The 14,580-nt window shown below is 43.8% G+C and overlaps 1 protein-coding gene across 1 annotated transcript in view; it reads left to right on the top strand.

The window, feature by feature from the left end:
- VSTM2A (V-set and transmembrane domain containing 2A) overlaps nucleotides 1-12,313 on the top strand; it is a 25,452-nt gene extending 13,139 nt beyond the window's left edge. Inside the window, exon 5 of the mRNA XM_054726442.1 lies at nucleotides 12,237-12,313. Within this exon, the coding sequence (XP_054582417.1) occupies nucleotides 12,237-12,313 (77 nt within the window). The remainder of the gene's footprint in view (nucleotides 1-12,236) is intronic.
- The last annotated feature ends 2,267 nt before the right edge of the window (nucleotides 12,314-14,580 follow it).

Here is a 14,580-nt window from a genome sequence, read left to right on the forward strand (position 1 = left end):
CGTATTAGCCACCGGCTGTCTTGCCCACGGTTGGAGCTGGATCCTCACCGTAAAACATAATGAAGTTCCAAAGGATTTTCAGGAATTTGAGCTGTGTGACCTGAAGAAACAATAGGTATCTGGAAGTTGCAGTTACACAGACTGGCTGCTCTCTTAATTACATGCAAGGTTTCAAAAAAGAACCCCCGAATTTCTTAAATCAAGTAATTATAGATGCATCTGAAAACATAAACAAGTGGAAATATGTCTACAGCTTTAAAGGAGAGAAAACCAAAATGGACGTAGAACCCTATAACAGGAATGGCACAGTCTGTGGTCTCACATAGATGCAGACTTGAATCTGAGATTCACTGGCGACCAGTGTGTTGAGGGAGCTGTTCACAAAATCGCCGAACCTCAGAGTCCTTACTTATAAAGCTGATAACACATACAGCCCAAGGTCATTGTCAGCATTAAGTAACCTAAGAGTAAAGCCAGCTCATGACCAGCTCACAGTGCTAAGCTCTCTTCCTCTTTGCCTGTCGGATATTAAAACACACGTTTCAATAACCATGATTCCACAGGATAACAGATAGGAACAGCGATGGAAGGAAAAGAGACGCCTGGAAACTGGTACGATTATGTAAAGTAATATAATGCCTGAGGAATTAAGATATAATAATTAAGGATTTGTTTAATTAATAAATGACAAAAGGAAACAGTATCACAGTTATGATAAAAATGCAAATGAACTCTGATTGATTAAAGAGCTTAGCAGAAGAGAAATATCAGATATAGAAAACTTAGCATAAAATCAGAGGCCTGGGGCCGGGTGAGCCCAAGTGGCCCTGGGTCTGGGAGAGGCCAAGCGTCCCTGGGTCCGGGAGAGACCATGTGTCCCTGGATCCAGGTGAGGCCTTGTGCAACTAAGCCCGGGGGAGGCCACGTGGCCCTGGGTCTGGGAGAGGCCAAGCGTCCCTGGGTACGGGTGAAGCCAGATCCTGGGTCCGGGTGAGGCTGTGCGCCCCTGGATCCATCCGGGTGAGGCTGGGTCCCAGGCCCGGGTGAGACCACGCGCCCCTTGGGTATGGGTGAGGCCACGTGCCCCTTAGTCCGGGTGACGCCGTGCCCCTGGGTTCGGCCGAGACCAAACCAGAGGGAGTCGGACCTCCATTACCACCATTTGTCCACCATCCAGAGCTGAGGGATCAGTGCTGACATGTACACATAAGGAACTACTGGTCATTGAAATTGGGTCTCAAAAGAACTGTTGGTCCAGGGGGAAGCTCGCTACAGATTGATTCATTTGCCTGTCAGCATAACTATTATTTCTCGTCTCACATTCAGTTCTTATTAGTATATATCTAGTGACATATGATCTCGCTCATCTAGGGGAAATGATGAACAACATAGACTGAGGAACAAGAACAGAACCAGAAGCAAGGAGGCATCGATCGGACTATCGGGCCTCAGAGGGAGGATAGGAGAGGGTAGGGGGAGGGTGGGGGGAGGGGGAGAGTTCAACCAAAGGACCTGTATGCATGCATATAAGCCTATCCAACGGTTAAGTTCAACAGGGGATTGGGGCATGCGTGGGGAGAGGGGTGGGATGGGAATGGGGGGATGAGGACAAATATGTGACACCTTAATCAATAAAGAAATTAAAATAAATAAATAAATAAATAAATAAAAATAAAAGGCTAAAATAATTAAATAAAAATTTTAAAAAATCAAAAAAAAAAAATCAGAGGCCTGGGGCTTGGAAGATTTACAGTTACAAAAGAATGCAAATGAAAATAATATTTTACTATGCATAATTTAAAACATGTATTTAACCTACAAATGTAGCCAAAGAATGATACAACAAAGAAATATTTGTGTCTAATACTAAAGAAAGGAAAGGAGAATTTTACAGATGCTATGATCATGTAACCCACTCCAAATGACAGAGATATCAAAAGTGATCATATAGTATTGGTAAAGACAAAATAAAGGTGTAACTTGAATCAATTCTCTATAGAACAGCAATACTCAAACAGAAAATGTTAGCGGCAAAATAGGTAACCATCAATGTGAGGTTTATAGACTGACACCATCCCCGTCACAGCCCTCGTCATTTTCAAACTGTGGCACATGATCTTGGCAAAGGCTTCTTAGCTGAAGCGAAGGTTGTGGTCACTCGGGCATCCTGCTGGCTCGTTACTTGCATTGGACGGGGTGACCCTGGGGAGAGACGATCAGCCACAGGCCATTCGTCCCTGCAGTGAAGCTCCCGGGAGGGAATTGCAAGGAGACCAGCGGGAGGGGCCCAGACCTTGGGCAGGGGTGCCTGTCACGGGTCTTCCCGTCACGGGAGATACGCAAATGGCCAAGAGCGGGAAAGCCACCTAGTGAATGTGATAAAACCACATGAGGACTCTTCTCGAGTCAGGTTTTCAAATAATGTCTAATGAAATTCAAAAAACTGAACACAAAATGTACCGTGAAAAAATATAGGATGCAAAACTTTAAAACAATATAGAACACAAAACTTTAAATCAATCTGACATTTGTGCATAGACAGACAGCAGGAAGAAGTATGTGAAAATGTACACCAAAAGTCAAGATAAGTTATGATTTTCAATAATTTAGTTATTGTGTATTGATAACGTTCGTACAATGATAATTTATTACTTTGGTTATAAGGGGAAAAAACATTATTTAAAATTTCCCAAATTTAAAAATAGGCAATGACAGCTCAGGAGAGGGAAAACAAATTAAACAATAGATTCAATAAATAAAGAAATAAAAAAAGAAAGAAAGAAAGAAAGAAAGAAAGAAAGAAGAAAGAAAGAAAGAAAGAAACAAAGAAAGAAAGAAAGAAAGAGAAAGGCAGAGTAAAACAATGGTGTGATGTGATTTTAGAGCTCATGACAAATTAAATCTATGTACACATGTACATATATGTACACATGCACATGTGTATATTGTATATACACACATGTACATGTGTGTCCATGCATATATTATGAAGGTGGCATACTCAGAAATTGCTAGTAGCATGAAATGAAGAACATACTTTGTTTCCTGGGATCTGAGTGGAGAATTTGATCATCAAATTATTCTTTCTGTTTTTCTAAACAGAGCAGTGTGCTTGATAAATATATATTGATGAAATAAGTCAAGCACATATAAAGTCCATAAAGAAAACATTATGCGGTCGTTTTTCCTCTCAATGGTCTGACTCATTCGGCCCCTGCTTCAGAGTTGGGGCAAAGTGATGAGCGATGGTGTGGTCATTGGGAGTGTCAAGGAAAATCAATATGCTGGAATATTTATAAAGGATCATTATGTTTCACTTAATATGACTGCTTCAAACAAGTGAGAGAGCATTCTGCATGAATTCAGAATCTTAGATGCATAAAGCAGACCTCCTACAAATTACGCTCTTAGTGCTTGAAGCAGAGCAAATTGGAAACGCTCGGAGTTAGAGTTGCTCATCCTGTGAAGCCTGCCAGTCCAGAACTGTTAGAAAAGTGAAAATGAGATGTCAAATTAAGCAAATTGATTACCTTCTCAGAAACAAGAATTGTAATGAAGAGTAAATAATGCCGTCACATATTCCAAACTCAAAAATACAACCGTGTCAAGCCGTGTGCAGTGAGGGGGTCTATTATGGGACCAAGGTTTTTCTTCTTTCCTGTAGATGGCTTATGTTGTCACTACATCCTTAGTGGCATCTTCTTCAGCCATTTGGAAAGTATTTTAGTTTTAATTTTTCTGATTAAACAAATTTATTTGCCATGAAGGCAATATCCTTACTTCCCTTAGCATTGGAAAATTAATTTGGAAAAAAAAATGCTCATTTAGGGACCAAGCCATAGAATCATAACCACTAAGTAGGAAAAAAAAAAACACTTTAGAATATAAAAACTCACTCTACTTCTGAAGATCTAAAAACATAAAGGTTTTAAAGAAATAAAGTCATGGTCCTGAGGATGCTGACGCACTGCCAGGCACCATACAAACCCAGGAGGTATGTTACTTCTAACACACCTGCCAAAGTGGTGTTCAACCAACTCCCAACACTTCAAATAAAAAGCTAATGAAGGAGGGGAGGAAGATAGGAATTGTATCTTGATCCTGTTGGTGTTAGCGAAGTAGCTAGCACTGTGCTTAGCACATAATTAGAGTTAAAGAAATGTTTCTGGATTGAATATTGCTTTGCCAGAGCTCTTATGAGGATAATACCACTGCTAAGAAGAGGCGTGGATTGTTATGAAATTTGGTCCATCTTTAAGAAAACAGCCCAGGTCACTTATATGTTCATGGAGAGAGAGGATTAGAAAACAGCACTTGGACCATCCTTCATTCCACATCCATGACAACAACAATATTTATTTTAGATTATATTTCATAACAAATTATATCTAAGAAGTGGGGTGACCAGTCCCTTGCAACTATATAGTTTTATCATTTTATTTGCATGCCCTGATAAGTAGGATATGGATTTTAGAAAATCTTCAACTATCTGTTAATTGCTTAATTCTGATGTCTAAGAAAATTTCTGTTATGAAGATAATTTCTGAAACACTCTAATTCAGATAATTTTGAAATAGCTATATTCATGAAAATGGTGAAAGCATTGGCTCAAACATGGAAAATATACGGGTAACACTTAAATTTTATTTAGGTGAAAACAAGTGTGTTTTCTAAAGCTATATCATTGATGCTTTTCTGTATCCTATAGCATTCAGTCCTCAAACATTTTTTTTCTCAAAAACAGATGATGCTGAACAATTAAAATTAATTTTTAACTTAGGCAAATTACTGTATTTATAAAATACAGTGTTAGCTTTCTCTTTTTCCATTTATATAAGACTAGTGGCCCGGTGCACAGATTCGTGCACATTGAAAGGAAATTAATTAGAAGAAATACTTTAATATTGCTATTCGCCCTTTATAATAAAAGTGTCAGAGACTAAAGAAAATTAGTAAAATATATATTAAAATAATATATAAATTGATTAATAAGTAACAATAACAACATGATATAACAAAGGCATGATATAAAAACAATAAAACATGATATAAAAACAACAAAAACATGATGTAAAAACAACATTGATAAAACCAATGACTGATAAATTGATTAAACTTATTCTAATAACTCCCTGTATACCACATTAAGAGTAAAAACACTTTCAGAGTGCTTGGCTAATTTACCTTGTGATGAAGTATTTACAATTTTAATGCCACACGCTCTTCGAACTCGAGAGAAAACAACATATAACTGACCATGTCCAAAAACGGGTTCAGGTAGGAATATTCCTACCCTGTCTAGTTTGTCCTTCTGATTTATTAATAGTCATTGCAAATGCTGGCATCACGGGAAACTGTCTTCAAATTCATTTAAATGGGAGGCCAGTGTCAGACAGGGACAAATCAGTTCTTGGAATCAGAACAACCTCTCCATCTGCAGATACTGTTAATACTTCAGCTTCGATTATGTTAGGTCGTAATCTTCTGATAATAAATCTGGTACCATTACAAAGACCTCATTTACTATTAAGATTTCTCAGTAGCATGATGATTGCACCTACTCTCAATTTTAATTTATAACACAGCATTCCCAAAGGATTAATACTATTAAGAAATTCGATGGGAAAATTTTCATTTTCGGTATCATCCGTTGAATCATGGGATCATCACTCAAATAGGTGTGAAAATCTCCATTGAGTGTATCCAAAATTTCTTCATTTAATTTATGAATGTGCTCATTTTTTGGACAAATAATCGCACATTTAGATATATTTTAATATTATCTATAGATATACTATTTCCAAAGGTAACTTCAACAACAGATCCATTACAAATCATTTCACGGAGATTTCAGTAATATCCATTCTGAGAGCTTCATATGTATCGCACACGCACAAGTCAACGTTTATTTTTAAATTGCCAGTGTGTGTCATAGGTACTGGCTGGTCAGTCGGTCGGACGGACAGTCGGTCACTTAGCCTTTTGTACATATAGATGTGTGAAAAATGAAATCACAGCCACAGCTGTTTCTTTCCTTCTTTCCTTTACTTCTGTTCCTTGACTCTGGGTCTCTCCGTTGCCATTTCTCTAAACTGCGAGGTATGTTTCCGTCTTCGATGAGGAGTTTTCCTCTGGTGAGGCTGGGATGGGGGTTAGGGCGGCATGCAGAAAGTGTGGGTGGGGCCCATACTCCTCTCCCCCATCAGAGAGCGGCCGTGAGAATATGAACATATGTCTTTCTTACCTCTTTGCTCGGTAGTCAATAACTCTCGCCTCCTCACTCGGAGCAAACTCTCCCAGCCCCCCGCCCCCATAAGTGCCCTGGGGTCTCCGTGCCTGCAGCCACGCCACCCCACGTGGCCTCAGTTGTCCTCACAATTCCCTCCAGTCCCCTCCCCAAGTGAATGTACTTATTTAAGCCCTTGGACAAACGTAGCATTTCTCAACCGTGTGCAGCAGAAGCACCCATCCTAATGGGAATCTGTGAGCGTTCCAACAAGGGGTGGGTGAATGTCACCCTTCGTGTGATGAGTGCAGAGTTGGCTGGTTAATAGGAAAACACGCAGGAGGCAGATTTCAGCTCCGCGAGTACATGGTTTCAAGCATGTTAGCAGCACTTAGGTATGTACCTGTACACGCAGCGCCCACAGTAAACATTCTCGTTGATGCAGTAAGCGGTGATTAAATATAAGCGGCATTAAAGCGTCATTGTTTGAAAACATTCCACCTGTTTTTTCGCTCATTTATATGTTCTCCTTTCCATTCCATCAAAGCCACTCACGTTCCCACAGATCTCTAACGGGCAGAGCTGGGAAAACAAGGCTTTCAGGGGTACAGAATGGCCAGCAGAGAGGACACGGCGAATCAGTGCGTAGAGTCTGACAGAACTGGCTCTGAACCTCAGCCGCCTCACCTACCCCTGAGGAAACCCAGGCACAAGGCATGCCCCTCTCAGCAAAGTTCCTTCATCAGCAAAACCTTTGTAGCAGCTTCCTGGATCACAGTCAGGGGTAAGGGAATAATAAGTGCTCAAGAAACATTAGCTACTCTATCATCATCATCATCATCATCATCATCATCATCACGCTGCCTGCACCCAGAGCAGTTCCTACCCGGATGAGCAAGTCACAGTGAAAATGTGCTGTCACTTTCCTGGGACCCTTTTTGAGTCGGTGAAGGAGGCGGAAACCCGGGGAGCCTACAGGGACTCATTGTAAGGAAGAGAGTCTGGAACATTCCGAGGTGACTGGGGTGTCCCCAGGCGCCTTGCCATTTAGACCTGGGCTGTGAGCCTCTCTCGCCCTGAGCTGCCCGCGAGGCCGCATGACCAGCGGGGCGGGTGCACTGCTGACTCCGGGAAGCAGGAAAGGACACGTAACGGTGCCTGCCTGCACGCCCCGCTCAATAACATCATCAGTTTGTGCATTGGGTTCAAACGAAGCCCATTTCTTTAAAAAAAAAAAAAAAAATAGGGGATTTCTGGAGGAAATTGGCACTGGACACATAATAATTCTGATAGAAAGGTATTCTTTTCAAAAAATTATAGGAGAGAATTACCCTATTATTTGGCTTTTCCCTTAAATGGTGTGTGCGAGCCAGAGGGGAGATTGCACGGAGAGCTGGCTCTGCTCTCTCTCCCGGAGCCGCTGTCGCTCTGAAGCCGCGTCTGCAATAGCGGAGGTGGCACGGCCGGGCTCCCGGCCCCTCCGTGCTGGGTGCGCCCGCTTCTTCGCGCCAGCATGGAACACTCACTGTCGCTGCTCTCTTGTTGCAGGTTTCCATCCGCAGGTCTGTTCCTATGATACGCGTCACTCATATTCCCTGTTACAAAGTAAAGGTTCTGAGGTCAGACCACGGGCCTCCCGGGAGAGAAATTGTTTTCTTTCTCTTTCCTTGCTTCTTTTGATTCCGCGAGACACGCAAACCGAAAGAGAAAAAAGAAGAGAAAAACGCAGGGAGAATTGTACCCAAGTCTGCAGATACCCTGAGTCCTGATTGTCCCCGTCTTATCTGAACCAGCGAGGCGTTGAACTCAGACAGGAAAGTAATCCAGCAGCGGTTCCCTCCCCAGAGGAAGTGGGTAGTTGAAAGCAGTGGTCGTTAGGTGGCACACACTGTCCGGACCTTGCCCAGCGCCCACGTGGTCCTTTGAATGAAATGTCCAGACCCTGTTCCGATGACCCTTCCTGGTAGACAGCGCTCGGCTGTCTCTCCCGTCACTAACTGGTGGCACTTTAACCGTCAGCATAGCCTTTGGCCCCAGTCTATCGGATGTGGGTAAAAAGCTTGGTCAGAAGACGTGTGGTCAGCGCACGACATAGCGACCGGTTGTTCAGTTGTTCGGTTGTTCCGCCGTTTGGTCTATTTGCTTATTAGAGTTTTATATATATAGATAAGTATTTTTTTCTGTAAAGCATGTTGTGCATTTTCTCTGAAAAGATTCATGTCCATTTAAATAATAGCGTCAAAAAATAAATAAATAAATACTAGCTTCCGTCCTGATGTAGCAGCTGTGGGGACAGGGGGGCCAGGTTGCCTGCCCCGGGGGTTCCCTGCAAGGAACCCCTCCGTCTGCTGGGTGCTCTGGCTGCCTGGCTGTGTCCTCCCTCCTGTGCCTTTGCTTTCCCGCCTGTACCCCTGGGACCCTGGGGGGCGCTGTCCCCGTCCTGAGTTCCATGCTCCTGACCCGCAGGATGGCAGGTGGTGGCGATGCACCCACACAATGTCTGCAAAGTGCTTCCTGCATCTTCACTGACACGTGGGAGCCGCCCCGTCCCGTCCCGTCCATTTGGAGACCGACACGAGCAAGGGGAGGGATGCAGCGCTATTCAGGGGGCCTCTTGTGCCCCAGCCTCGCGGTCCTACATCCAGGGAAGAAGACATGGTGGTCCTGATGGTGCAGTGTGAGGGGAGGCACCAAAGGGAGCCAAGTTCTTCCGCGTGGCGGACAGGCCGGAGGCGAGGGTGGACGGTCAGTGGGACGCTGTGCTGAGTTCAGTGAGGTGGGGACACGGGGGAGTTAGCCATCGGTGACAATGACAATCAGGATATGGGGGTGTAACTGCACGCGGTCTCTACCCGAGTTGGCTTTGTGTTTAAAAGAAATAGATGGGACCCTCTGTTGTTCTCTGAAATAATCATTGGCGTGAGGGTAAAATATTTAAGACTTTTTCCCCGTGTTTCTCCTTGGCCAAACTCTCCTTGGTCCCACACACTCTGGGGAAGGCGTCCCCGGCTCAGGGGGGCGCTGTGCTGGCCGTTGTGTGCGGCACAGAAAGGGCTGAAGCTGGAGGCTCCTTGGGCTGATCAGAAGACTTCCTAGACGTTTTCCACTTGCAGCGTGGAGGGAGCACCTCCCTGTCTCACAGGGCGTAGGGGATGGCGCCTGCGAGAGCACTGTGAGAACACTGAAGCATAAAAGCAAATGAGAGGCATCTGTACTACAGGGAAGGCGAAGGAGGCCGTGAAGGAGAACCTCCAGAGAAACCCTAGGCTCTGTCCGGCGGCCCCTCCTCCAGGCATGCGCTCTGTACATGCTCTTCGCGTAACATAGATGAGAGCACCTTCCTTTCCTCCTCACAGAGCAGCTTGTGTTGGGGGCCAATGTGTGAAAGCCCTCCAGGCATTGTTTCAGACGTGGTGAGGAATGAAGCATCGTTGTTAAAATGCCACCCCCTGCCTTTAATGAGCTTGTATGGTCATCAGGGAGATGAGGTATGAATATAATGAATTACAGGTCCATGTAAGCCGTGCGAGGGGCATAGGAAAGGCAAAAGCAAAGATCAGAGGCAAGAGAGTCTACAGGGAGGTGGTGGGAAGAGACCCAGGTTATGTGAGGGCTAGAGGCGCTTCCATGCATGGCCGGATTAAGGGACTAACAGGTTCTTCTGCTTGGCCTGAGCACAGAGCAAAGAAAGGAGGAAAGAATGAGAAGGGGGGGAGAAGAGAGGGTGATCCTACTTGAGCACACTGTCTGGCATACTGAAATGGAAAGCCATGAATAATTATTGCACTCATTTTGAAAACATGGAAGAAATTAGTGCCTTATTTGGGATCTTAGAAGTGAGTGGCCCCAGAGACCGCTAGAACGGAGGCTCCTGACTGCTCCTGGGCACTCACCTGTTCCTGAAAGTGAAATGTGCTGCCGGTGACAGCGAGAGAGCAGGAGGAGTGGCCACAGTTTGCTTTTTACAAAAAAAAAAAAATTATTTGTCTATAGAATAGACCATAGCATGTTTGATAAACAAGGTTTGTACTCAGAATAGTAACTACTGTTATATCCAGGACAACGTACCTCCGAATGAAATGGACTGTTGTGAATATCTGTTACACTCACACAGGACAGATTATAGCATTTTAAATGCCACTGCCTAAGTCTTTGAGATTACCAAGATAAAGAACATATCTCTTCATTCAAGGCATAAATAAAATGTAGAAAGAAGAGACAAACAATCAGTGATTTGCTTTATAATTTACTGTGCAGGAAAGAAAACCTTTGTCATTGGCCTGATGGAAATACATGTCATTTAATCAAAAATATGCTAGGAAATGCATGCGTAGAGTGGATGAATACTGTGGGGGGGGGGGGAGGAAGTACTATATTACAATGATATATCAGCTATGAGATGGCAGTTCAAAGTTCGAGTCGCCTTAAAATACCCTTCTCCGTGTATAATGGGATTTCTTTGCAATGATACTGCTCACGTAAACTCTGTTTTAACTTGCACATGCTGGACGTCGGATGGTGGGAAACGCTGAGTCAAAAAGAAGTGGCTGTCCCCTGCATATCTGATAGGAACCATGGTCAGGCGCACCCCGTGACGGGCTCAGTGCCGTAGAGAGAGGAGATTACAGGGAGGCGGTGGGAAGAGACCCAGGTTATGTGAGGGCTACACAGCTGCCGTGCCTTTCGGCCAGTGCTCACGGCCCATGCTAAAAAAGAAACCGTGATTTCACAGAGTAACTTTCCCGGATGACCCGTTTTAGGTCGTGTTCTTGCTCTTAGCATTTCCAGCCCTTTATTCCATATCAGACATTGTGTCAAGTGCCATTGGCTACTTAAGGAGCCAAGGAATCAATCATTCCTTTTGTTTTCTTTTTCAAAAAATGGATCCCTGTCCAGGAATCCCTCCTCCAGGGGAACGAGAGCACGCGTTACCTCTGGGAAGCCCCAACGCTGGCGGCTCTGCGCAAATTGTGCAAATTCCCCTCCCACGCGCCTTGTTCTTAGAGCTGCATGCCTACTCTAGGGTCCCTCCCGCATTTCTGAACCCCGGGCCCAGCCTGAGAGAAGGAACAGGCTCCCGAGACCCAGCACTAGCCTCTGGGTCTTAGGACAACAGCAAGGCGAGGCCGCTGGGCGGTCATTGGAGACCGAGTCCCAAACACGTGTGCTGCGGTGACTGTGTGACAGGGCGTGCCTTCGCCTCCGTGGTTGCCATTGCCCATGTGACCTAAACTGGTTTGGCTGAACTATTCAAAAGGTTGAGTGTCTACCTTTACCCCCTGCAAACCCTCTTCACCTTCCTCCAATTAGAAAAGACAGCAAAAGAGAGAAAGAAAAGACAAAATGCTCTGAGCCTGATCACATTCTAATTTTCTCACTAATAAAGGTATCTGATACATCATTTGTAACTAAGGACGTATTAGATCGAATAGATGAAGACAAATCGCAAAGCCACCATGGCATTCTCTCCCTTACACAGTCTTGAAGCTCTTCCCAAAACCGGCATTTCTTTGCCTCGGATTTCAAGGGTGAAAATTAGGAAGCTCTTCCTCTAAGAGGGAGTGCCCACCTGTGCCCATCCAGGGCACAGTCCTGCCCACGGGAAGCCGCTGCTCGGGGTCTGGGTTGCATCCCCTGTGGTTTTAGGCTGAGGCAGCAGGAAAGCAGGTCGTGTCTGTAGGTCCCATTATAGGAGCCCCCGTGAAGGTAGGGAAGAATCCTCCCAGGATGACTGGCGGGGAGCGCTTGGGATTCCTTCCCCTCAGGGTCCCCCCCCCCCCCCCGCGCCCCCGTGGAATGGCATTGTTTGAAAGCAGAGACACACGGCCCGTGTCCTGGGACTGAAATCCTCTGTATGTGTTGTCATTCGCAGTGCATGCCAAGACACTCATGAGCAGCAGAGCCAAGCTGGCGAGCTAATTAACTATGTGTGTGTATGTGTTTAAAACAGCCTGATAAGGAGCGCTGGAAATCTTCAAGATGAGCGAATATCTTATAACTTCTTCCACAGGTGCCAGGATAGCTACAAGCCATGGACTTTCTGTCCTGCTTCTTGTTTGTGGCTTTGTGAAGGGTGCTTTGCTTTAATCTAAAGTGCTGACTTCTTTCCAATATCACTTTCTCTTCTTAAAGCAAAGAGCAAATCGCCTGTAAAACCTACGGAGCGGACAGCAAAGTTGACCCTAAACACCAAGCACCACCACGCACCCACTGTAGTCTAATTCCCCAGACCAGGAGCACCTGCTTCCGGGAGTATACCTGAAGAGGCCCTCACACGCTTTGTCCATAATGTTTTCTTGGGCAAAATCCACGCTCTTTCATTTCAAGGGAATTAGTGTGAAGTGATAGGACAAGTTCCGATAGCAACATCTATTTTTTTTTCCCCTTTTCTTCCGGATACGGAAAGCATCCTCTCACTGAGTGCTCAGGGGTTGGCCTGAACGTCCTCGGGATAGTAAATATTTACCGTGGAGATCACCACTTCCTACTAAAAGACCCATCATTTCAGGAAGCCAACAGAGATCAAAAGACTCCAGGACATACAAACTATCACCACTCGACACCCCGGTTTTGGGGGGGCAAGAACAAAGTTATCACCACTGCGAGGCAACGAGGAGAACCTTATTTGAAATAAGAAATAATAAAAGAAAGAATTTTTTTTTAATTTTCCCTTTTTTCTTGGATTTTTCTCCTTTTTCTTGATTATAGTTCTTGTTCAACGGTGGCAAGTCGCTGATTACGGCCAATCCCTGTCAATCCTGGGAGCTTTCTATAAATACATTTTGGGTGTTCCATATCTCAATGTATTTTAATTCATTTTGCAATTCCTGTATATGCAAACTGGACAAATTCTGTAAATTGCTTCTAGTATGTGTGATATAACTTCAAAGTAGATAGACTATGACCTTCATGCAAGCTGATTTTTATCATTATATATATAAATATACACATGCAAAGATTCACATGTTGGGTCATCAACCAACGTGTTTTTTTTGACAAAGCATTTGTTTCTCACTTATGACTCACGGATTGTATGGATTTTGAAATGCCTTGTTTCACAGCCACAGGTTTGACAGCTACGGGTGGCCTGTTGGCTTCTCCTTCCTTTGGAAAATGCATATTCAAGATTGTATTGGTCTCTGATAAATGAATTACTTCTGTTGTTTGTATGCTTGTTGGGATTTGCTATGTTTCTTCATATATGGTGTGTGTTGAGGTTCGAGGGTCTCGACTCTAAAGAATGTACACTCCCCGGTTTTGATGGCGGTCCCCCGGTCACAGTCATCATTGTTATTGTCAAAAAGCTATGTTGCTCCGAGAAAGTTTGCCTCAGAGGTGACTGGGGAGAAGACGAGGTGGTCACCCTCACTCCCTGACTTCATGGAACAACACTTCCTGCTGTGGCTAACGTTGTGCTTCCTTTGACCTTGATGAATTTTTGTAGCTTCATCGCTCTGTTGTTTGCTCTGAATTATCTCTTAATGTTTCCTAATTAAAAGTTAAAATGTGTTTGTTGGCTCAATAGAATATGCAAAAGATGACAACACATTTCCGATTGGAGAAGATCATGTGTTCAGTTTTTTCTACTTAATTGGATTATTATTTTAAATGTTCCATTCTTGTTTTTGGTTTATGATCATTTAGACTATTTTATTTAGAACCTGTTTTCTACTCTGGCAAAGAATGATGGGCAGAACTGTTCGTGTGGGCCATATTCACCATGGATAGATGCGGGTTGAGATAGCAATGATCTGAGTTTCCCTTCCAGAGCGATCCTTCCATTTTTCTTTCATCACAAAACCAGAAGACCCTCAGCTCCCAGCCCAAGGTCCTAAACTGAAGCTTGAAGGCAATGAATACCTCTGCTTTTTGAAGGTAAATGCATTGATTTTCTGCAGTTCGATTACAGGCAATGTGCATATTTTCATAATATTCTTGACATTATCTACTGAGAATTAATGCTTCATGCTAAATCTTTGATTGACATTTTCCTTGTTCATTTGGTTTATTATTTCGGTCTAATGAAAAGTAAATAAATAAAGGATTTGATTGCACTATTTTATTAACTTAGAAATTTATTTTCTTTCAACGTTGAATACTTAAAATGCATACAATAGTGGTACGGTAAATATTATTTATTAGGTCCATCTTGGCTTTAAAGATCACATACAGTCAAGTATAAATTCGTATACTGATTCAAATTTAGTCAGTCTGGGAAAGCCCACCATGTAAGTTCCTTTTACCTCAGTAGGCTCATTGTGTCCGTGTCCAAAATAAGATGTCTCTGTCAGTAAGCTACCAAAAATCCGACTCATCAGCCTCTTTGAGAAGAAAGCGTGGCATAGAAGCTATAA

The sequence above is a fragment of the Eptesicus fuscus genome, chromosome 14, assembly GCF_027574615.1.
Source record: "Eptesicus fuscus isolate TK198812 chromosome 14, DD_ASM_mEF_20220401, whole genome shotgun sequence".
NCBI classification, from domain to species: Eukaryota; Metazoa; Chordata; class Mammalia; order Chiroptera; family Vespertilionidae; genus Eptesicus; species Eptesicus fuscus.